This window comes from Saimiri boliviensis, chromosome 6 (assembly GCF_048565385.1).
Source record: "Saimiri boliviensis isolate mSaiBol1 chromosome 6, mSaiBol1.pri, whole genome shotgun sequence".
NCBI classification, from domain to species: domain Eukaryota; kingdom Metazoa; phylum Chordata; class Mammalia; order Primates; family Cebidae; genus Saimiri; species Saimiri boliviensis.
Window position 1 is genome coordinate 25517335 of NC_133454.1, and position 17436 is coordinate 25534770.

Consider the following 17436-nt stretch of genomic DNA (forward strand, 5'->3'; position numbering starts at 1 on the left):
AGATCATGATTGTTGGAAATTGTAGGTCTTTGATTATATCTTTAAATATGTTTTAAAAATTTTTATTTGGTTTATTTTCTTTAGGGACAGAAGTTATGTGTAGTGCAAAGTTCTTCTGTCTTACTTTCACATCTCCTGCATCCATTTTTTTTCTCATTCTTTCTACTCTGTATTCATTTTAACTGTGATCACTTTTCACTCCTCTTCTTTTCATGTTTCTCACAATGTTTATTTTCCTTTTATCTGCCTCCAGTTTGGACTTAATATTTTCTATTTTATCTGCCTTAAAAAAACCTTTGCCAGGTCATATTTTAGTTCCTTCCGTTTTCTTACCATGTCTTCCTTGAGGACTTTTAGTTTTCTCTTTTTATGCTCTCAATTTATAGAAGCAATTGTTTCACTGAGATTTTTAACTTTATAACAATAATTTTGGATCACAATTTTGACCTATGCTATAGAAAGATTTTGGTGTTCCTCCTCTAATTTCTTACCCTGTTAACAAAAAAGAAAACTCTCTTTTTTTAAATTAGAATTTTAAAAGTAGATTCTATTCTATTCTATTAGAATTTTAAAAGTAATTTCTTTTTGATCCATCTTTGATGGAGATGAGTTCTTATTGGCTCAAGGATTCAAGAGAAGTTTGCTGTGGTTGACCGTACGTGACTGTGCTAACCATATATCTTAGTGGCATATTGCTGTAGGCAGGGATGAATTCTTACCTTTACCCATCTTCCTTCTTGCTTTCTCCATCCTCTCAGGGAGCTAGTGTAGATTGCAGGACTGCTCTCAGATGCCTCACAAGCAGCAACTTCTTTCTCCTTACAGTTCTCATCTGTGATTCTTCAATAATTTTGTCATTCTAAGCTGCTGATGCATTGAATTATGTAAAGTGTATTCCCTTCACCAGCGTGTGCACCCTATTCTGTAACTGGTAATACATGGTTGGCATCGCACTATAGAGTAAGCTTCTTACTTGGGAGAAATTTGTGCTGTTAGCCTTTCCTAAAATCTTCAACAAAGAGAATTCTTTCTCTATGTTTTTTTGGACCCCTGGTAGACCTTCAATCCTTTTGTACTTCTTCCTCCTAATTTATATTTTGAAGTTTCAGATGTCTCTTAGATTCACGGCAGAGGTTGTTTGTGTTTGTTTGCATTTCTAGTCCGTATTTTGATTCTGAAGATTTCCAAGAGGAGAATATGAAGCCCACAGTACCATTTTAACACCAGAAGGCAGTCCTTCCTCTGGAATACAAATGGCAAATTAAGGATCTGTATTTATTTAATACGATTTCACAGAGAGAAAATAATTAAACTGCAAATAAAGAAGAAAATGGAAATCAGGGAACATGGAGTTAATTCGGGCAACAGAATAGAGTAGTAAAAAGGCTTATTAATATGCATAGAGCTATGAATAAGATTATACATGAATAAGAGTGGGCTGTTAAGTAAAAGGGACAATTAGGGAACCAAAAACAAATCTTTGAAATTAAAAATCTAGTATTTGAAATTAAAAATTAAATATAGAAGTTGGAAGGTAGAGATGATAAAATTTCCTAATATTACTATTAGTACAAGCGCAACAAAACATAAAAGAGACACGATGAATGTCTTACAGGATCACTGTAGAAGACTCAGCATCTTATTTAATACTGGCTGCAGAAAGAGTGGACAAAGAGCAGGGCGGAAAGGAAATTGCAAATCACATAAGAATTGTCTTTAACTGAAGGACCTGTATGTCTAGATGAAAAGTGTACATCAAATGGTAAGCATAGTAAGTGAGGAAAAAGGCCTGCATTGTGAAATTCGCATCCTACAGAGAGAAAAACCACAGGTCTACATGCCAAGCAAAAATAATTAGAATGGCATAGGACTGTAAGATATTGGATAATAGGAAACAATGGCATATGCCTTTAAAATTTGAGGCTAAATGAATTTTAACTTAGAATTGTACACCCAGTCTAAATATTAATTGTGTTGATAGCCAGACATTTAAGGACTCAGAATATTTGTTTTCCACTCATCTTCTCTACGGAGGTGTTTGAAGGATGCAGGAAACGAGAGATGAAATCAAGGTAGAAGAGGACATGGGATCCGGAAAACATCATGATCCAAATCCAGGGAGCTGCTAACAGAAGTCCTAGGCTGAAGGCTCTTTGGGCTTAGAGTGAGACCATCTAATTGCAGCAGTACGCCGGAGGACTCAGGAGTGCAGCTGAGTGGCTGACATATCGCCCAGGAGAAGCTCAGCCACCGTCATTCATTTTAAAATCCACGGCACAGCAACAGCTAGGCCTGTTGCGGAGGAGGTGCCACCCTTTGAAAACAGAACTTACATGATTCAGCAGCCCTGAAAATGCTAGGCTAGAAGTGGAATGCAGATGTCAGGCTGAAAGCCTGTGAAATCTGAGTTTCTACCTAAGGAATTGCAGTCAGGTCCTTGAGTGTCCAAAAACCCATTCTTTCAATGCCAGCCGTGGGTGAGACAAGGTTGAAATTACTGATGGTGCTTTCCAGGTATAGCGGAGAGGCATGTGAAGCTAGACAGAGTCTGGAGACCACGGACATTTAGGAGTGGAGGAACCAGAGCTGCGAATGATAGCCAAGGGGTAATGGGCAGGGGATGGGGGAAGAAATACTGGATCAAAAAGGGAAAGCTCTGAATCGGGAAAAAGCATGAGTTCCATAAGTTCTCATCTATTGTATTCAGTTTTTCTGATTGTTCTTTTCTTTTCTTTTCTTTTTTTTTTTTGGTCAAACTTAGTATTTGCTTTGGTTTGTTTCTAGAGAGATAAGCCCCTTCTTATTATGGAATACTGGGTCGGCTGGTTCGACAGATGGGGAGATAAGCACCATGTTATGGATGCAAAGGGTGAGTGTTTTGCAGCGTTTGACTCCAGGAAACGATGGCCCGGGGTCCCCTGAGAACTCATTCATATAATTCTCTGCTAATTGATTCACCTGATCAGTCATAGATATTCGTGTAACCTTTTATATACAAGCACTCAGCCAGGATGGTCTGGTGGATAGAAATTACGTGGTTCCGACCCCCCCCAGAGGGTATAAGTTAGTGAGGTCCACAGGTCATTACAAAGTAAAGCCATCAATATATAGTTCCATGTTTGGCGGGTACTTTGAAGCAAACAAACAGGGTGCAGTGATAGAAGAGAGACCTGCCCAGGTAAGGTTAGGTGGTTACAGAAGGTTCTCTGACAGCGCAGCGTCTCTGGGGAAGGTGGAGCGTTAATCATCGCTAGCAGTGCATCGGTCCCGTCTACGGCCGTTGTCAACTAAACACTAACAACGATCAGGGGACGACTTACAGCGATGGCCAAGAGCATGGATCGTGCAGCCAAAGAGATGAGGTTTTAATCCCAGCTCTACAGTACTAGCCATGGGACCTCAGGCAGGTGTCCTTCGGTTTAAGTCTCAGTGACCTCATCCAAACTTGAGGATGATCATAAAAGCGACCTCACGGGGCTGGTGCAAGGATTAAGTGCTGCCACTTAGAGCAATGCCTGGCAGTCATTTACTTACTAGCTGTATGTGTCTACAGAAGATGTTTTGAAAATGCTATTATGAAAACAAGCCCACTTGTATCCGAAGTATAGAAAAACACTGAAAAATACTTAAGGCCTGGGAAAAGGCTGTTTTGGGTTAAAAACAGAAAAAAAGTCAAAGGACCACTATCACCACCAGTAACACCAGAAGCAGTGCTAGCAACAATAACAGTTTTCTGGTCTCTTGCATGGCTGGCACTGTGCCATGTTTCCACAAATATTACCTCATCAGTGAATGCTCTCATCAGTCTCATGATATCGTTGGAATGAATATGTTCATTTAATAGATCGGAAAGCAGTAGCATTGAGAAAGAAAATAGGTTTTCCAAGGTCGTACGAGCAGTAAAGAGCACAGCCAGAATCCACTCCCACTCTAAATGACTTTTAATCTTCTTCCCAGTGTGGCCAGTGGAGAGATGACTGTAGCTGTTAAAACGTGGTACAAAATAGAAGTTTCTGTGGCCAAAGATTAAGAGCAGCCACTGTGGACCACTGCAGTGTTTCCAAGCCAGTGTTCCCAGAAACATGATATTGGAAGGTAGTAACGAGGCTATGCTAATTATATGTATAATTTCAAAAAAATTTAGTGGAAATTAGATAGTTAAGTGACATGAGAATTCTTAGGCTCTTAATTAATAGGTATAGTTTGGAGTCCAATTACATCAATACTTTGGAAAAAAAGTTCACAAATCTCTTGGGATTGACAGGATTCAGTGTCCTAGAGTAGTTCTGGCCAATTCCACCCATTTCTTTGCTGCAATCTTTGTAGAGGTTGAATGATAAAACATTTGCAGTAGGTCTAACATCATCAGTAGATTCTTGGAAACTTTAAACAAAATGATACACAGCACATCCTCATATAATGTTGTTTCCTTCAACATTGTGTCATGGTAAAATTGAGAAAAAATTCAGTTTTGTTAGATATCATTTCACTTAAAGTCTCCGTTTCCAAGAATGTATAGACAGTTGTCAAGCAAGGAGTTACTGTTACTGATTGTGGGGTGGGTTGGAAATGCTAAGAGTTTGCTAGAGACTTTTGTCTCCTCTTAATTTTTAACATTCTCTTGTGTTCTCATCTCCTCCCTCTCAGAGATTGAACGTACTGTGTCTGAATTCATCAAATATGAGATCTCCTTCAATGTGTATATGTTCCATGGTGGAACCAACTTCGGTTTCCTGAATGGGGCCACGTATTTCGGGAAGCACACTGGCGTTGTTACCAGCTATGGCAAGTGTCTGCTGGTGTAGTGGTCTCTCCAGCATGGGTGGTGCTGGGGCTTTACAGAAGAGGCTCTGGAAGCCTGTTCTGGCATCACTGGGTTCTTGACCTATAATCTATGCTGAGTACTGAGGATTTTTCTATTTTCCTTTCTTCCGTATGTTCATAATGACCCAACAGGCTGTCATAGTGGTAGACAGGGCTTTCTGCACCTTAGAGCTCGGCTTCATGCCCCTCGCACACTGCCCTGTTGGCTTGAATCTCTGAAGATAGGCGGGGTACGAACGGTGACTGCTGTAAAGACACAGACTGGCACAGCCGGGCAATACAGACTGAGCAAAGAAAAGAGTATCCATTGCAGGGATGTCCAGCTTTTTGGCTTCCTTGGGCCACACTGGAAGAAGAATAAGAACTGTCTTGGGTCATAGGTAAAATACACTAACACTAATGATAGCTGATAAGCTAAAAATTTGCAAAACAGTTTAAGAAAGTTTATGAATTTGTGTTGGGCTGCATTCAGAGCTGTCCTGGGCTGCCAGTGGCCCGGTTGAACAAGTTTGCATTAGAAAGTCAAATGGGGGCAAGACCAGTGTCACAGAGGCCTTAGGTCCTTGGGACAAGTTGTGGGGAATGTTCCTAGACTGGCGTTACACTCCCACGTGGGACGGAACGTGTCTAGGTGGGAGTTACACACCCACGTGGGGCGGAACGTGTCTAGGTTGGCGTTACACTCCCACGTGGGACGGAACGTGTCTAGGTTGGCGTTACATACCCATGGGGGATGGAATGTGTCTAGGTTGGCGTTACACTCCCACGTGGGACGGAACGTGTGTAGGTTGGCGTTACACTCCCACGTGGGACGGAACGTGTCTAGGTTGGCGTTACACACCCACGTGGGACAGAATGTGTCTAGGTTGGCATTACATACCCATGGGGGATGGAATGTGTCTAGGTTGGCGTTACACTCCCACGTGGGACGGAAGGTGTCTAGGTTGGCGTTACACTCCCATGTGGGACAGAATGTGTCTAGGTTGGCATTACACTCCCACGTGGGATGGAACGTGTCTAGGTTGGTGTTACACACCCACGTGGGACAGAATGTGTCTAGGTTGGCATTACATACCCATGGGGGATGGAATGTGTCTAGGTTGGCGTTACACTCCCACGTGGGACAGAACGTGTCTAGGTTGGCGTTACACTCCCATGTGGAACGGAACGTGTCTAGGTTGGTGTTACACACCCACGTGGGACAGAAGGTGTCTAGGTTGGCGTTACACTCCCACGTGGGATGGAAGGTGTCTAGGTTGGTGTTACACACCCACGTGGGACGGGACGTGTCTAGGTTGGCATTACACTCCCAGGTGGGACGGAAGGCGTCTTCCTTCTGTCTCACTCTCAGTGGCCCTGGCTGTCTCACGTCAGCGCTGCTGAAACAGGGCCTGCTGTGGAGACTACATGGCACATTACCGGCCCTGGTGTCTTGCAGACTATGATGCTGTGCTCACGGAGGCTGGAGATTACACAGAAAAATATTTCAAGCTTCAAAAACTCTTTGGATCTTTCTCAGGTACTCAGCACCCATTTACCTTATGGGCCAGCCCTCGTGTAAGGAGTCTGTTCTGTGGAAGAGTGAGGATGGCAAGGGTCTCCCTTGTGGGCAGGAGTTTAACCGAGCTCCTGAGAACAAGGGCAACCTTCACTTCCAACCCTGGGTTTCCTGCTTAAAATCTGTGTGTTTTTTAAAAATAGGGGTTTCTAAGCGTTTTAAGCCTCAGTTTCTTCACTGAAACATAAAGGTAGTAACCCTGGTCTCCTGTGATGACTGTGAAGCTTAAGTTACTTTTTGTAAAGCTCTTAGTACCGTGGATGACATAGTAACCCCCAATACAAAAGCAAAAGCCATACTGGATAGGCACAGGGGAGGGGGCTTAGACAAGGCAGTGGTCATCTCAGGCACTTTTTGCCCTGTGCTCCATCTTCATTGCAGCAATTCCCCTGCCCCGAGTACCCAAACTTACCCCCAAGGCTGCATATTCCCCGGTGAGGCCCTCGCTGTACCTCCCGCTGTGGGATGCCCTAGCCTACTTAAATGAGGTGAGTGCTCATTGGCCACAGGAGGAGCAGTGGCCTTGGAGAGATGGGGAAGGGGATTCCTTCAGGAAACTGAAGTGGGAAGTGGGAAAACAAATTTGGGAAGTGGGAAAACAAATCATCTGCATTTCATCCAAATTTAGAGCTGTGGGACAAAAGCCACCAGCTCCTTCTGGGTGGACCATGAGGGGTCTGACCTTGGAGTCACTGTGCAGGGCAGGGGCGGCAGGATGTTGGAGGATCCCGGGTCCCCGGCAGGGGCGGCAGGGTGTCGGAGGATCCCGGATCCCCGGCAGGGGTGGCAGGATGTCGGAGGATCCCGGGTCCCGGCAGGGGCGGCAGGGTGTCGGAGGATCCTGGATCCCTGGCAGGGGTGGCAGGGTGTCAGAGGATCCCGGGTCCCTGCTCAGGCGAACCTATCTGGGGATGCTGTTGTTTGCACTTTGTGGTCCTTATGGAATCCATGTAGGAAGAGCCACTGGGCTGGGATCTGGAGACCAGCTTCTGCCCATGCTTCACCAGAAGCTGGGCCTGAACTTCCTGGGTTCCTGCTCATCCGTTCCCATCAGCCTTCCTGTCCTATTTTGAGGAAAGGTGAAAGCTGTTTGGAATGGTAACAGTGGCCCTTGAATTCACATTGGTTTCACCTCTGCTATCATTATCTTAGAGAAAAGGTGGTGACTGGTACACTAAAAAAACTAAATGTATTTAATGTAACTAAATTTAATTTAATGAAATAAACATTTGCTTGGTGCATAGTTCATTGCTAGACTTCAGCAATTTTAGAATAAAGTTTACTCTTTTTATTTTTTTTTTCTCGAGACAGGGTCTTGCTCTGTTGCTCTGGCTGGAATGTAGTGGCACAATCATGGCTCACTGCAGCCTTGAACTCCTAGGCTCAAGCAATCCTCCCGCCTCAGCCTCTTGAGTAGCTAGGATTACAGGAGGACACCAACACGCCCAGCTAAATTTTTAAATTTTTTGTAGATGTGGGGTCTCACTATGTTGCCCAGGCTGGTTTCAAACTCCTGGCCTCAAGTGATGCACCTGCCTCGGCCTCACAAAGTGCTGGGATTACAGGCGTGAGCCCCTGCACCCCAGCTGTGTCCTCTGTTAATCAGTTCTTAGGATTAGAGCGATTGCTCTCACGTCACCATGCCGTGCAATCCCCTGAGTTTCCTGAGCAGCGGAGACATAAGCACAGACATTATCACATGTCATGTATTTTATCATTTCCCATTCAAAGAACCCTTGGGGACCATTAGGTGGGACCATATCAAATGACAGGGTCTTAGGAAGGAGGATCCTCACTGCTTAGCCCTTGGGCTTCTGCTCCTGCCATTTCTCCTCATAGCCAGTCAGGTCACATCAGCCCATCAACATGGAGAACCTGCCCATAAACAATGGGAGCGGCCAGTCCTACGGGTTCGTCCTGTATGAGAAGTCCATCTGCTCCGGAGGCCGCCTCTGTGCCCACGCTCACGACATGGCACAGGTAGGGCGAGCAGGAAGCAAAATGCATCACCTCCCCGTGCTGTTGGGCAGGGTGGTTGACTGAGGACACACGTTGCTCTCTGATGACCTACTATATGGGAGGCCTTGGGAATAAAAAGTCAGGCCAAATAGATTTGTTTTCAGCGTTATCACCACTGAGAATCTCTTGGGGCCGTCTGTGAGCACCACAGCTGGCCCCTGCCTTCATACTGACCTCCTGCTGCCAGAATCACAGCCTCTCTTCTCCTTTCTTTTTTTTTTTTTGAGACGGAGTTTCACTCTTGTTACCCAGGCTGGAGTGCAATGGCGCGATCTCGGCTCATCGCAACCTCCGCCTCCCGGGTTCAGGCAATTCTCCTGCCTCAGCCTCCCGAGTAGCTGGGATTACAGGCACGCGCCGCCATGCCCAGCTAATTTTTTGTATTTTTAGTAAAGACAGTGTTTCGTCTTGTTGACCAGGTTGGTCTCGATCTCTTGACCTCGTGATCCACCCGCCTCGGCCTCCCAAAGTGCTGGGATTACAGGCTTGAGCCACCGCGCCCAGCCTCTTCTCCCTTCTTCAGGTGGGCCTCGCAGTCTGATGCTGGCTCTTCTTTTGCAGGTGTTTTTGGATGAGACAATGATAGGGATTCTGAATGAGAATAACCAGAACCTGCACATTCCTGAACTCAGGGTACGTAATTTAAGAGGCCAGGTGACGCCCTCGACTCCCCTCAGATGCAGACAGAGCCTGGCCCTGAGACAGTCAGCCTCCCTTCTCCGCCCCTGCTGTTGGTCCTGCTCCTCACCTGGAGCCGTAGCAGAAGTGTGCCTCCCAGGCCCTGGCGTCTCAGAAGCTACCTCGTGCATGCCGCAGTGGGAGGGGGATTTCCTCACTAAGCCCTGAGCCGGTCTGTCCTCAGCCCCTGGTGGAGTTTCTGTGCGTTCAGAGTTGGTAAAAGGCATAGCTGAGTCTCTCTGCCTTTCCCAGTAGGATCAGCAGAAGGGAAAGGGAAGATTGACTATGGAATAGGAACACAAGGGGGTCCTTAGGTGACAGGGAAGGCTGCTGGGCTCTGGAGCTTCCGTTTCTCCCATTTGTGTCTCCATATGGAACTGAGACAGAAAAATGGGTTGTAGGGTAGGTGCCCTCCATAGCTGCTTGGTCTCCATCAACCGGCCTGTCCCAGCAGGTGTGCCGATACCTGAGGATCCTGGTGGAGAATCAAGGACGAGTCAATTTTTCATGGCAGATACAGAATGAGCGGAAAGGTGGGCTCTGGCTGTGTCCTCTCCTCAGTTACTCAGACCCGAAGACCCAGGCTACTTGCTGGGGTTGGGAGGGATGAAGCAGCCTCTCAGCTGGGAGCGTCCCAGGTCCCGGGAGCAGAGATACAAAGTCTGCCCCTCAGGCTTGTCTTGCCTTCCCTGGATCTCCGGGGCCAGAGGGTGGAGCCAGGGTGTTCAGTGCTGGCTTGTTCTGGAGCAGGACCAGTATCCTTTTGGGAATTTCAGGGAAAGTTCCGGTACTCAATGGCAGGTCAGACAAACGTTTGCCCTCCTGGCTGAGCCCCTGTCCTAAGGCACGGACGACACGTCTGCGTTTCTTCGTTTCATACCTGGAGACTAGCCAGTCCTGCCTCATAGACTCTTTCCTGACTCCTATTTGCAGGAATAACCGGGTCTGTGAGCATCAGTAACTCTTCCCTGGAGGGTTTTACCATCTACTCCCTGGAGATGAAAAGGAGCTTCTTTGAGAGGTATGCACACTTCGGTGATCGGGGAACTCTGGGATTTCGTATTGCTCACTGCAGAGGTACAGGGACGGAGCGGCTTCCTCCAGGCGTCCAGTGCCTGGGCATCAGCACTGGAGCCCTGGATCAGGCGTCCTGATTCCGATCCCAACGTGTCTAGTCTACTCTAGCTCATTGAAACAATCCTGGGCCCGGCCCAGGCCACCTGGGTTCAGTCCTGGGAGCCGGGCTGGGAGGGGGACTGCTCTCCCACACGCTCGGCCTTCCTTTTAGGCTCCGCTCCGCCACCTGGAGGCCTGTCCCAGACAGCCACCCGGGCCCCGCCTTCTACCGTGGGACCCTGCGGGCTGGCCCTTCTCCCAAGGACACCTTCCTGAGCCTGCGGGTAGGTGCCGCCCTCTGCTGCCCTGCTGTTCCCAACACCGAGTTTAGTTTTCGAGCCCTGAAGCACAGCCAGTGTTCCTGGGGAATACGCCCTTTCTTCTTTTCCTCTTCTTTCCCCACCTCCAACCAAACCTTCCAACACTGATCAGTCGAACTCATTTATCACTATTTAGAGAATATCACATCAAAACAATTAAAAATTCAAACAATAGCAAGAGGAGAGAGCAAAGCCTGAAGATTCCCAACCCACCCCATTCCGATTCGCCTCTGCTTCTGAGAACTCAGCACTGCCAGCTGTGGGACATTTTTATATATGACTTTGTCCGAACACACACATACACAATTATTTTTACACGAATAGAATTGTGCCACGTACTATATTCTGCAACTTGCTTTTTTGTGTGTGTGTTGGCGGTGGGGGCGGGGGGCGGCGTGAGTTGGTAGGTTAGTTTTTACCTAGAATATCTTTTTCTGTATAAATACATATAAATAACATAAACATATAAAATGTGAATGTACAGATGAACAAACGATCACAAAGTGAGCACCATATGATTATCACCTAAATTTAAAAATACCGTGAGCACCCCTCCCAACCGCTGTCCCTTTTCTCTCCAAAGGTCTCTGCTACCTTGACATCTGACACCCCAGGCCAGTGTCCCCTATTTTGACTTTTTGTGAATGGAATCGTACAGGGAATATTCTTTTTCATATGTCTTCTTTTGTTCAACACTGTGAGGTTCAGCCATTTATTGATGCTGCAGTGACTTGTTCATTTTCACTGTTGTATTGGGTTCCTTTAGTAAATACACCGTAATTTATTTAACCATTTTGCTGTTTCTGAACATTTAGATGATATCTAGGGCTTGTCTATGATGAATAATTAAGACTTTTTTATGTTCATGGCTGAGATATCTTTGTCAGGTTTTGGTACCAAGGTTTAGGGCTCTCATAAAGGAATTTAGGGGGGGAATTTGTGTAAGACAAGTATTACTTCTTAAACATTTAATGGGCCAGGCATGGTGGCTCACGCCTGTAATCCTAGCACTTTGGGAAGCCAAGGAGCGTGGATCACTAGGTCAGGAGTTCAAGACCAGCCTGGCCAACATGGTGAAACCCCATCTATACTAAAAATACAAAAATTAGCTGGGCATGTTGGTGTGTGCCTGTAATCCCAGCTACTCCAGAGGCTGGGGCATGAGAATTGCTTGAACTGGGACCCAAGAGGCAGAGGTTGCAGTGAACTGAGATTACGCTACTGCATTCCAGCTTGGGCTACAGAGCAAGACTCCATCTCAAAACAAACAAACAAACAAACAAACAACAACAACAACAAAAACTAAAAAACCCAAAAAACCCAAACATTTAGTGGAGTTCATTAGTGAAGGCTTCTAGAGCTGGCATTTTCTTTTTGAGAAAGTTTGTAAGTGTGGATTCAATTCTTGAAAGCTTAAAGTACTATTTAGATTTTGTTTTAAAGTGAGCTTTGAGAAAATATATTTCCCTGGGAATTTTACCACTTAATCTAAAATTTTAAATATGTTTTCTTTAAAATGTTTGTTTTTGATGTCTAGATCGTTGGTAGTAGCATTCCCCTTGCCATTTGTTATAGGATATTGATGTACTCTTTTTTCTTGGTAATTCTCACCAGAACACTATCAATTCTATTAACCTTTCAAAGTACAGTATTCGGCTATGACTCTTACTATATTATGTATTTCTTTTCTGATTCTTTAATTTCTGTCATTATCTTTATTATTTTGTTTATTCAAATTCTTAGTTTAGGAGTAATTTGCTTTATTTTTATAATGTCTTGACATAGATACTTAGATACTGGATTTTTAGTCTTTATTCTTTTTAATTATGTGAATTTAGGTTACGAATCATCATTTAAGCATGGATTTGGTTGCATCCCGTAAGTTTTAAAAAATATTTTTTGAGGTAAAATTACATAACATAATATTAACTCTGTTAAAGTGAACAATTAAGTAGCATTTCATGCCTTCACAATGCTGTGTGGCCACTATCTGCAGTTCAAATGCATTTTCATTATCCTAAAGGAAACTCTATAACCATTTGGCAATTATTTCCCCATTTTCTGCTCCTCCTACCCGCCGGCAACAGCAATTTTTTTATTATCTTTATGGATTTGCCTATACTGGAAGTGAGTCCCATTCTTTTTCTTTTTCTTTCTTTCTTTTTTTTTTTTTTACATAGAATAAGAATAAATTTAATATATTTTATTTTCATGACTTAGGAATTACATTCTTCAAGAATTCAGAATGTATGTAATTATAAGCCATATTTCATATCAGTGCATCATTAATTTTTGTATTATACTTTCTATGATATGGGTAATGGTTGATATTGAAATACAGAAAAAATAAATTGTAGTGAGACAAGTGATGTCTATATAGAAAGAGATGAATCATTTTAGGGTCTTATTAGTTGGATAGTTGCTGCTTTAGGGTTACTATGTTAGCCTAACGTTTCAATCATAACTACAAATTCTATCTAAAAAATAATAAATGTTTCATAAGAAATGGCTGATACTAAAGGCCAACACTTCACATGTAGGTGGTCCTCTGAAGGTATCAAATTGACTTCAGTACTGGCATTTTAGCATGTCTTAAGGATGATTTTGTAAGGAGCTGGCAGGCAAATTAAACCCAACAAAAGAGAAGGTCTGCAAATTATCCTGCAGGTTCGGGCCAATCTTCTTGAGTCTGCCAGGAATTATGAAATACCTATTCTTGCTCTTTCACCTCTAAATTTTAATTTGGAATGTCACTTTTCCTTCATATGGCTGTGTGGATTGTTGAAGGTCACCTGTTTCACGAGGACTTGCACATACTGACAACTTCCATGTTTTTGGGGACATTGAGAAGCTTCCCTGGGACCAGAATTTTGCTATAGTAGGGCTGTGCTTTCTTCCCAGATTAAGGGAAGTAGTGTAGCCTGAAGGTGCCATTCGGCAGGTAGTAGTCAACCTAAGGGGCTGGACGTCCTGGCAGTGCTGTTCAGAAGGCTGCAGGCCACTCTGGGGACCATGTGGTTGCTGGAGAGAAACTTGATGATCTTTACCAATAAGTTTATATTTTTGTGCATTCTTGGTAATGTTTAAGGTCCTTTCTTTTCACGTTGAAGGAGTTCCTTTAGCATTTTTCGTTTTTGTAAGAAGCTGGCAGGCAAAAAAAGAGAAGGCCAGCACATTTTCCTGCATTTTAGGGCCAATCTTCCTGAGTCTTGTAAGGCAGACTTTACTGTAAGGCAGGTCTAGTGGTGATGAACTCCCTCAGTGTTTGTCTGAAAGTCTTTAAGTCTTCTGCATTTTTGAAAGACAATGTTGCTGGATGTAGTATCTATCCTTGGTTGCCAGTTGTTTTGCTTTCAGCATTTTAAATATATTGGTCCATTCCATGCTAGCCTGCAAGGTTTCTGCTAAAAAATCTGCTGTTAGTCTTAGACCCTATAACTTTCTGTGTATTTTATTGTCATCATCAATGAATTAAAATACTTCCAACTTCCTTTGTCATTTCTCATTTGACTTATGGATTATTTAGAAGTGCTTTTCTTAATTTCCAAGAATTTGGATATTTTATAGTTATCTTTTTGTTGTCAATTTCTTGCTTAACTGCATTATAGTCTGAGAAGTTTATGTGAAGACTAGTTTAACACATGGTCCAGCTTGCAAATATTCTGAGGTATACTTGAAAGAATGTGTGTATACTGTAGATGTTAAATCAATGTTCTGTCAATTAGTTCAATTTTGTTAATCATCTTTTCAAATGTTTCATATCTTTATTTTTATTTGCTTTGCCTATTGCCTATTGAAAGGTTGTATAAAATTTCCCACTATGGTTGTAAATTTATTTCTCTTTATTATTCTGTCAATTTCACTGATATGTTTTGAATCTATGCTTTTATTTTCCTTATGTATGTTATATGTAGATTTATGGTAAATTAAGACTTTTACCACCATGAAATGTTCCTGTTTATCTCTAATAATGCTTCTTGCCTTAAAGCATTATTTTTCTGAATATTAACAGGACTATAACAACTTCCTTTTGGTTAGGATTTACATATATTTATCCATTGTTTTTCTTTTATTTTTTCAGTACCTTATGTTTTTGATGATTCTCTTATACATAGCACATAACTACTTTATTTGAAATCCACTTCAGCAAATTTGGCCTTTAATTTTGAGCATTTCAGGGAGTCCAATTTTACACACTAGGCCTTTTTGTTACATCCCAGAATAAGCAAGTGCCTCTAGTGGAAAAACTGCCTGGACATCTCCTGTCTTTCCATTTTCTTCTTCTAGATCTTGGTTCTGTAATTCTTCATTACATTGCAAGCAAATTTTTAAAAAACGTGCAGCTTTTATATTAACCACTGTTAGCAGTGGTGTTCATCACTATTACCTAGTATTTATTTCTAGAAGTAGAAGATCTGCTCTTTAAAATATATAACATTATGTATCACACAACAGAAGCAACAGCAGCCTTACCATTAAAGGGTTAGTTCTATTTATGTTTTTCTCTTTAATTCCTAGACAGCAAGTTAGGAGTTCCAGAACATGTCCCACTCTGAACTCACTCTAAACTCACTTTGAGTGTCATAAAATATCTCAGTCTTGCTCTCACTCCCCAAGTGCCTTGGGTTTTACCTTGCTAATGTGAACCTATTTTTACATCTCAAGCCACCATTCCTTTCAGAACTGGAATTATGGATTCGTGTTCATCAATGGACGTAATCTTGGGCGATATTGGAATATTGGGCCTCAGAAAACACTGTACCTTCCTGGAGCCTGGCTTCATCCAGAAGACAACGAGGTGGGTCACTCTAATCTCTGCCTTGAGATCTCATAAGCTTTCAGATCAATGTGAATTGCAGTGTCTTTTTCATCCCGTACTAAACACGTTTCACCTTTCCCACTATCAATCTTCCTTTTCTTCTCAGGTCATTGTGTTTGAGAAGATGTTGAGTGGCTCAGACATTGAATCTACAGACAAGCCAATGCTGTAAAACCGTGTCCGAACACATTTTTTGGGTTACTGGAGTTCATCTATAAGTCATTTTTGGAGAAGAACATTTATGTTAAGATTATCTATCATAGGGTTGCCTGCAATGGCAAAAATGTGAAAATAACCAAAAAAACCCAGCAGAGTAATTGTTATGTATTTTGTAGTCTGTCTATATGATGCCTATTTTTAGGCTCCAACAAGTCTTCAAAATCTTTAATGACTGATTTATCTAGTTTAATGCTTAATCCTTAGCAGGCTCTTATTCTTTAATTAAATGTGCCTTTAAGTAGATGTGAATAAAATAAAAACAAGTTTCACTTCTGCCTCCCATACTCAATTGAGGGGAATGGAAAGGTCTGTAGCCTGGGGAAGAGTAAGGATATTGATTTCCCCATGCCAGAGAGTACTGTGTGTACTGATGGGCAAACTCATGGTCTCTGTCCTCTCTCTCTCTCTCTCTTTCTCTCTGTATATGTAGGAGTAGGGAAAAGCAGAGGGCAATGAGCAATGTCTTTAGGCATTTCCCTTCAACTATGTGTCCACAAGGTGAGCCTGTGTGCCACATCCAATCAGAGAAGGAACAGCAATTTTGTCATTTGTTTCAGACATGTGTGACAACAGAGCTTAGCACAGGGTCCTCTGTGTCTTCTTACTCCCTGTCTATCTGGTTATAGTCAAGGCTACTAATGATAGTGGGTAGATATCAGTGAGATTAGCCACACACATAGGAATATCCCAATCACTCTGAAAGCCAGTGGTACCATTTGAGAAAAAAAAAAATGGTACCATTGGGAACCAAGCACTTTCTTATATACAAAACACAGCACTTGGCCTAAATTCAAACCAATGCGTTATAACCAAATCTTATCAACCTGTTAAATATAGTGCCTAGGGCTTTTGAGTAACTTAGTGAGTATTCTGGTGTCCAGAGGGAAGAGAACCCTCTGTTTGGAATGAAGATAAAGGTGTCGGATTATCTTCTCTCCCACTAGTCTGAATGACTATCTCAATGGAAGAAAATTCTGTCAGGTACCTCCACAATTCTACATAAAACTTTGTTGTCTGGGGACCTAGCCACAAACCTGTGAACTCTATGGAAAATGTAGTGTAAAGGAAGAAAGCAGAACTAATAATCATGATGATCATGAGTACAGATTATATATTAAGATGGAACATCTACAACATCTAAATTTAACAACAACCATGCAACATATCCATTCGTAATGTCCTCTTAAACACTGAGTCCAAACATATAGCAATGAAGTAATGCACCTGGACTTTAAGATGACAAAAATCAGCTGGGTGCAGTGGCACGTGGCTGTAATCCCAGGACTTTGAAAGACCAAGGTGGGTGGATCAGTTGAGGTCAGGCATTCATGACCAGCCTGGCCAACATGGTGAGACCTTGTCTCTACTAAAAAAAAAAAAAAAAAAAAGCTAGGCATCGTGGTGGGTGCCTGTAGTCTCAGCTATTCAGGAGGCTGAGGCAGGAGACTCGCTTGAACCTGGGTGGTGGAGGTTACACTGAGCCAAGATCATACCACTGCACTCCAGCCTGGGTGGCAGAGCGAGACCCCATCTCAAAAAAAAAAAAAAAATCATCTCTGAAATTTTCTGTGCATTTCAGCTTTCATTTCCACAGAAAGATGGTAGTGTCTTTCATGAGGTGTCATGGAAGGGTAACTTCTCTCTGGCCATGTCACCGGGTTTACTTCTTTAGCGAATTTCAGCAAATAAATCATTAGTTGCTTATAAGGCCTGTGTTGCTGTTATTCTCTGTAAAGCATAATATTAAGACTTTTTTTTTTGCTTATGCTTTTTTTAAAAGCATGAATTAGGTGCTATTCAACCTTTCTGAATGTCTTGCATAAAGAGATAAGAGAGTTTCAAAATCTTTTGTATGTCATGGACTTTGATTTTGGTTGAAGAGC

At 42.9% G+C, this 17436-nt stretch overlaps 1 protein-coding gene across 2 annotated transcripts in view; it reads left to right on the forward strand.

Annotated features, from left to right (window-relative positions):
- The window catches only part of GLB1L3 (galactosidase beta 1 like 3), a 51994-nt gene extending 35986 nt beyond the window's left edge, over positions 1 to 16008 (forward strand). For both annotated transcript variants that reach the window (XM_039462249.2, XM_039462251.2), the window contains exons 10-20: positions 2785 to 2869; positions 4648 to 4785; positions 6263 to 6343; positions 6764 to 6870; positions 8222 to 8362; positions 8963 to 9034; positions 9534 to 9612; positions 10013 to 10100; positions 10368 to 10479; positions 15197 to 15313; positions 15441 to 16008. In XM_039462249.2, coding sequence (XP_039318183.1) covers positions 2785 to 2869; positions 4648 to 4785; positions 6263 to 6343; positions 6764 to 6870; positions 8222 to 8362; positions 8963 to 9034; positions 9534 to 9612; positions 10013 to 10100; positions 10368 to 10479; positions 15197 to 15313; positions 15441 to 15506 — 1086 coding nt within the window. In that variant the 3' untranslated portion in view covers positions 15507 to 16008. The remainder of the gene's footprint in view (positions 1 to 2784; positions 2870 to 4647; positions 4786 to 6262; positions 6344 to 6763; positions 6871 to 8221; positions 8363 to 8962; positions 9035 to 9533; positions 9613 to 10012; positions 10101 to 10367; positions 10480 to 15196; positions 15314 to 15440) is intronic.
- The last annotated feature ends 1428 nt before the right edge of the window (positions 16009 to 17436 follow it).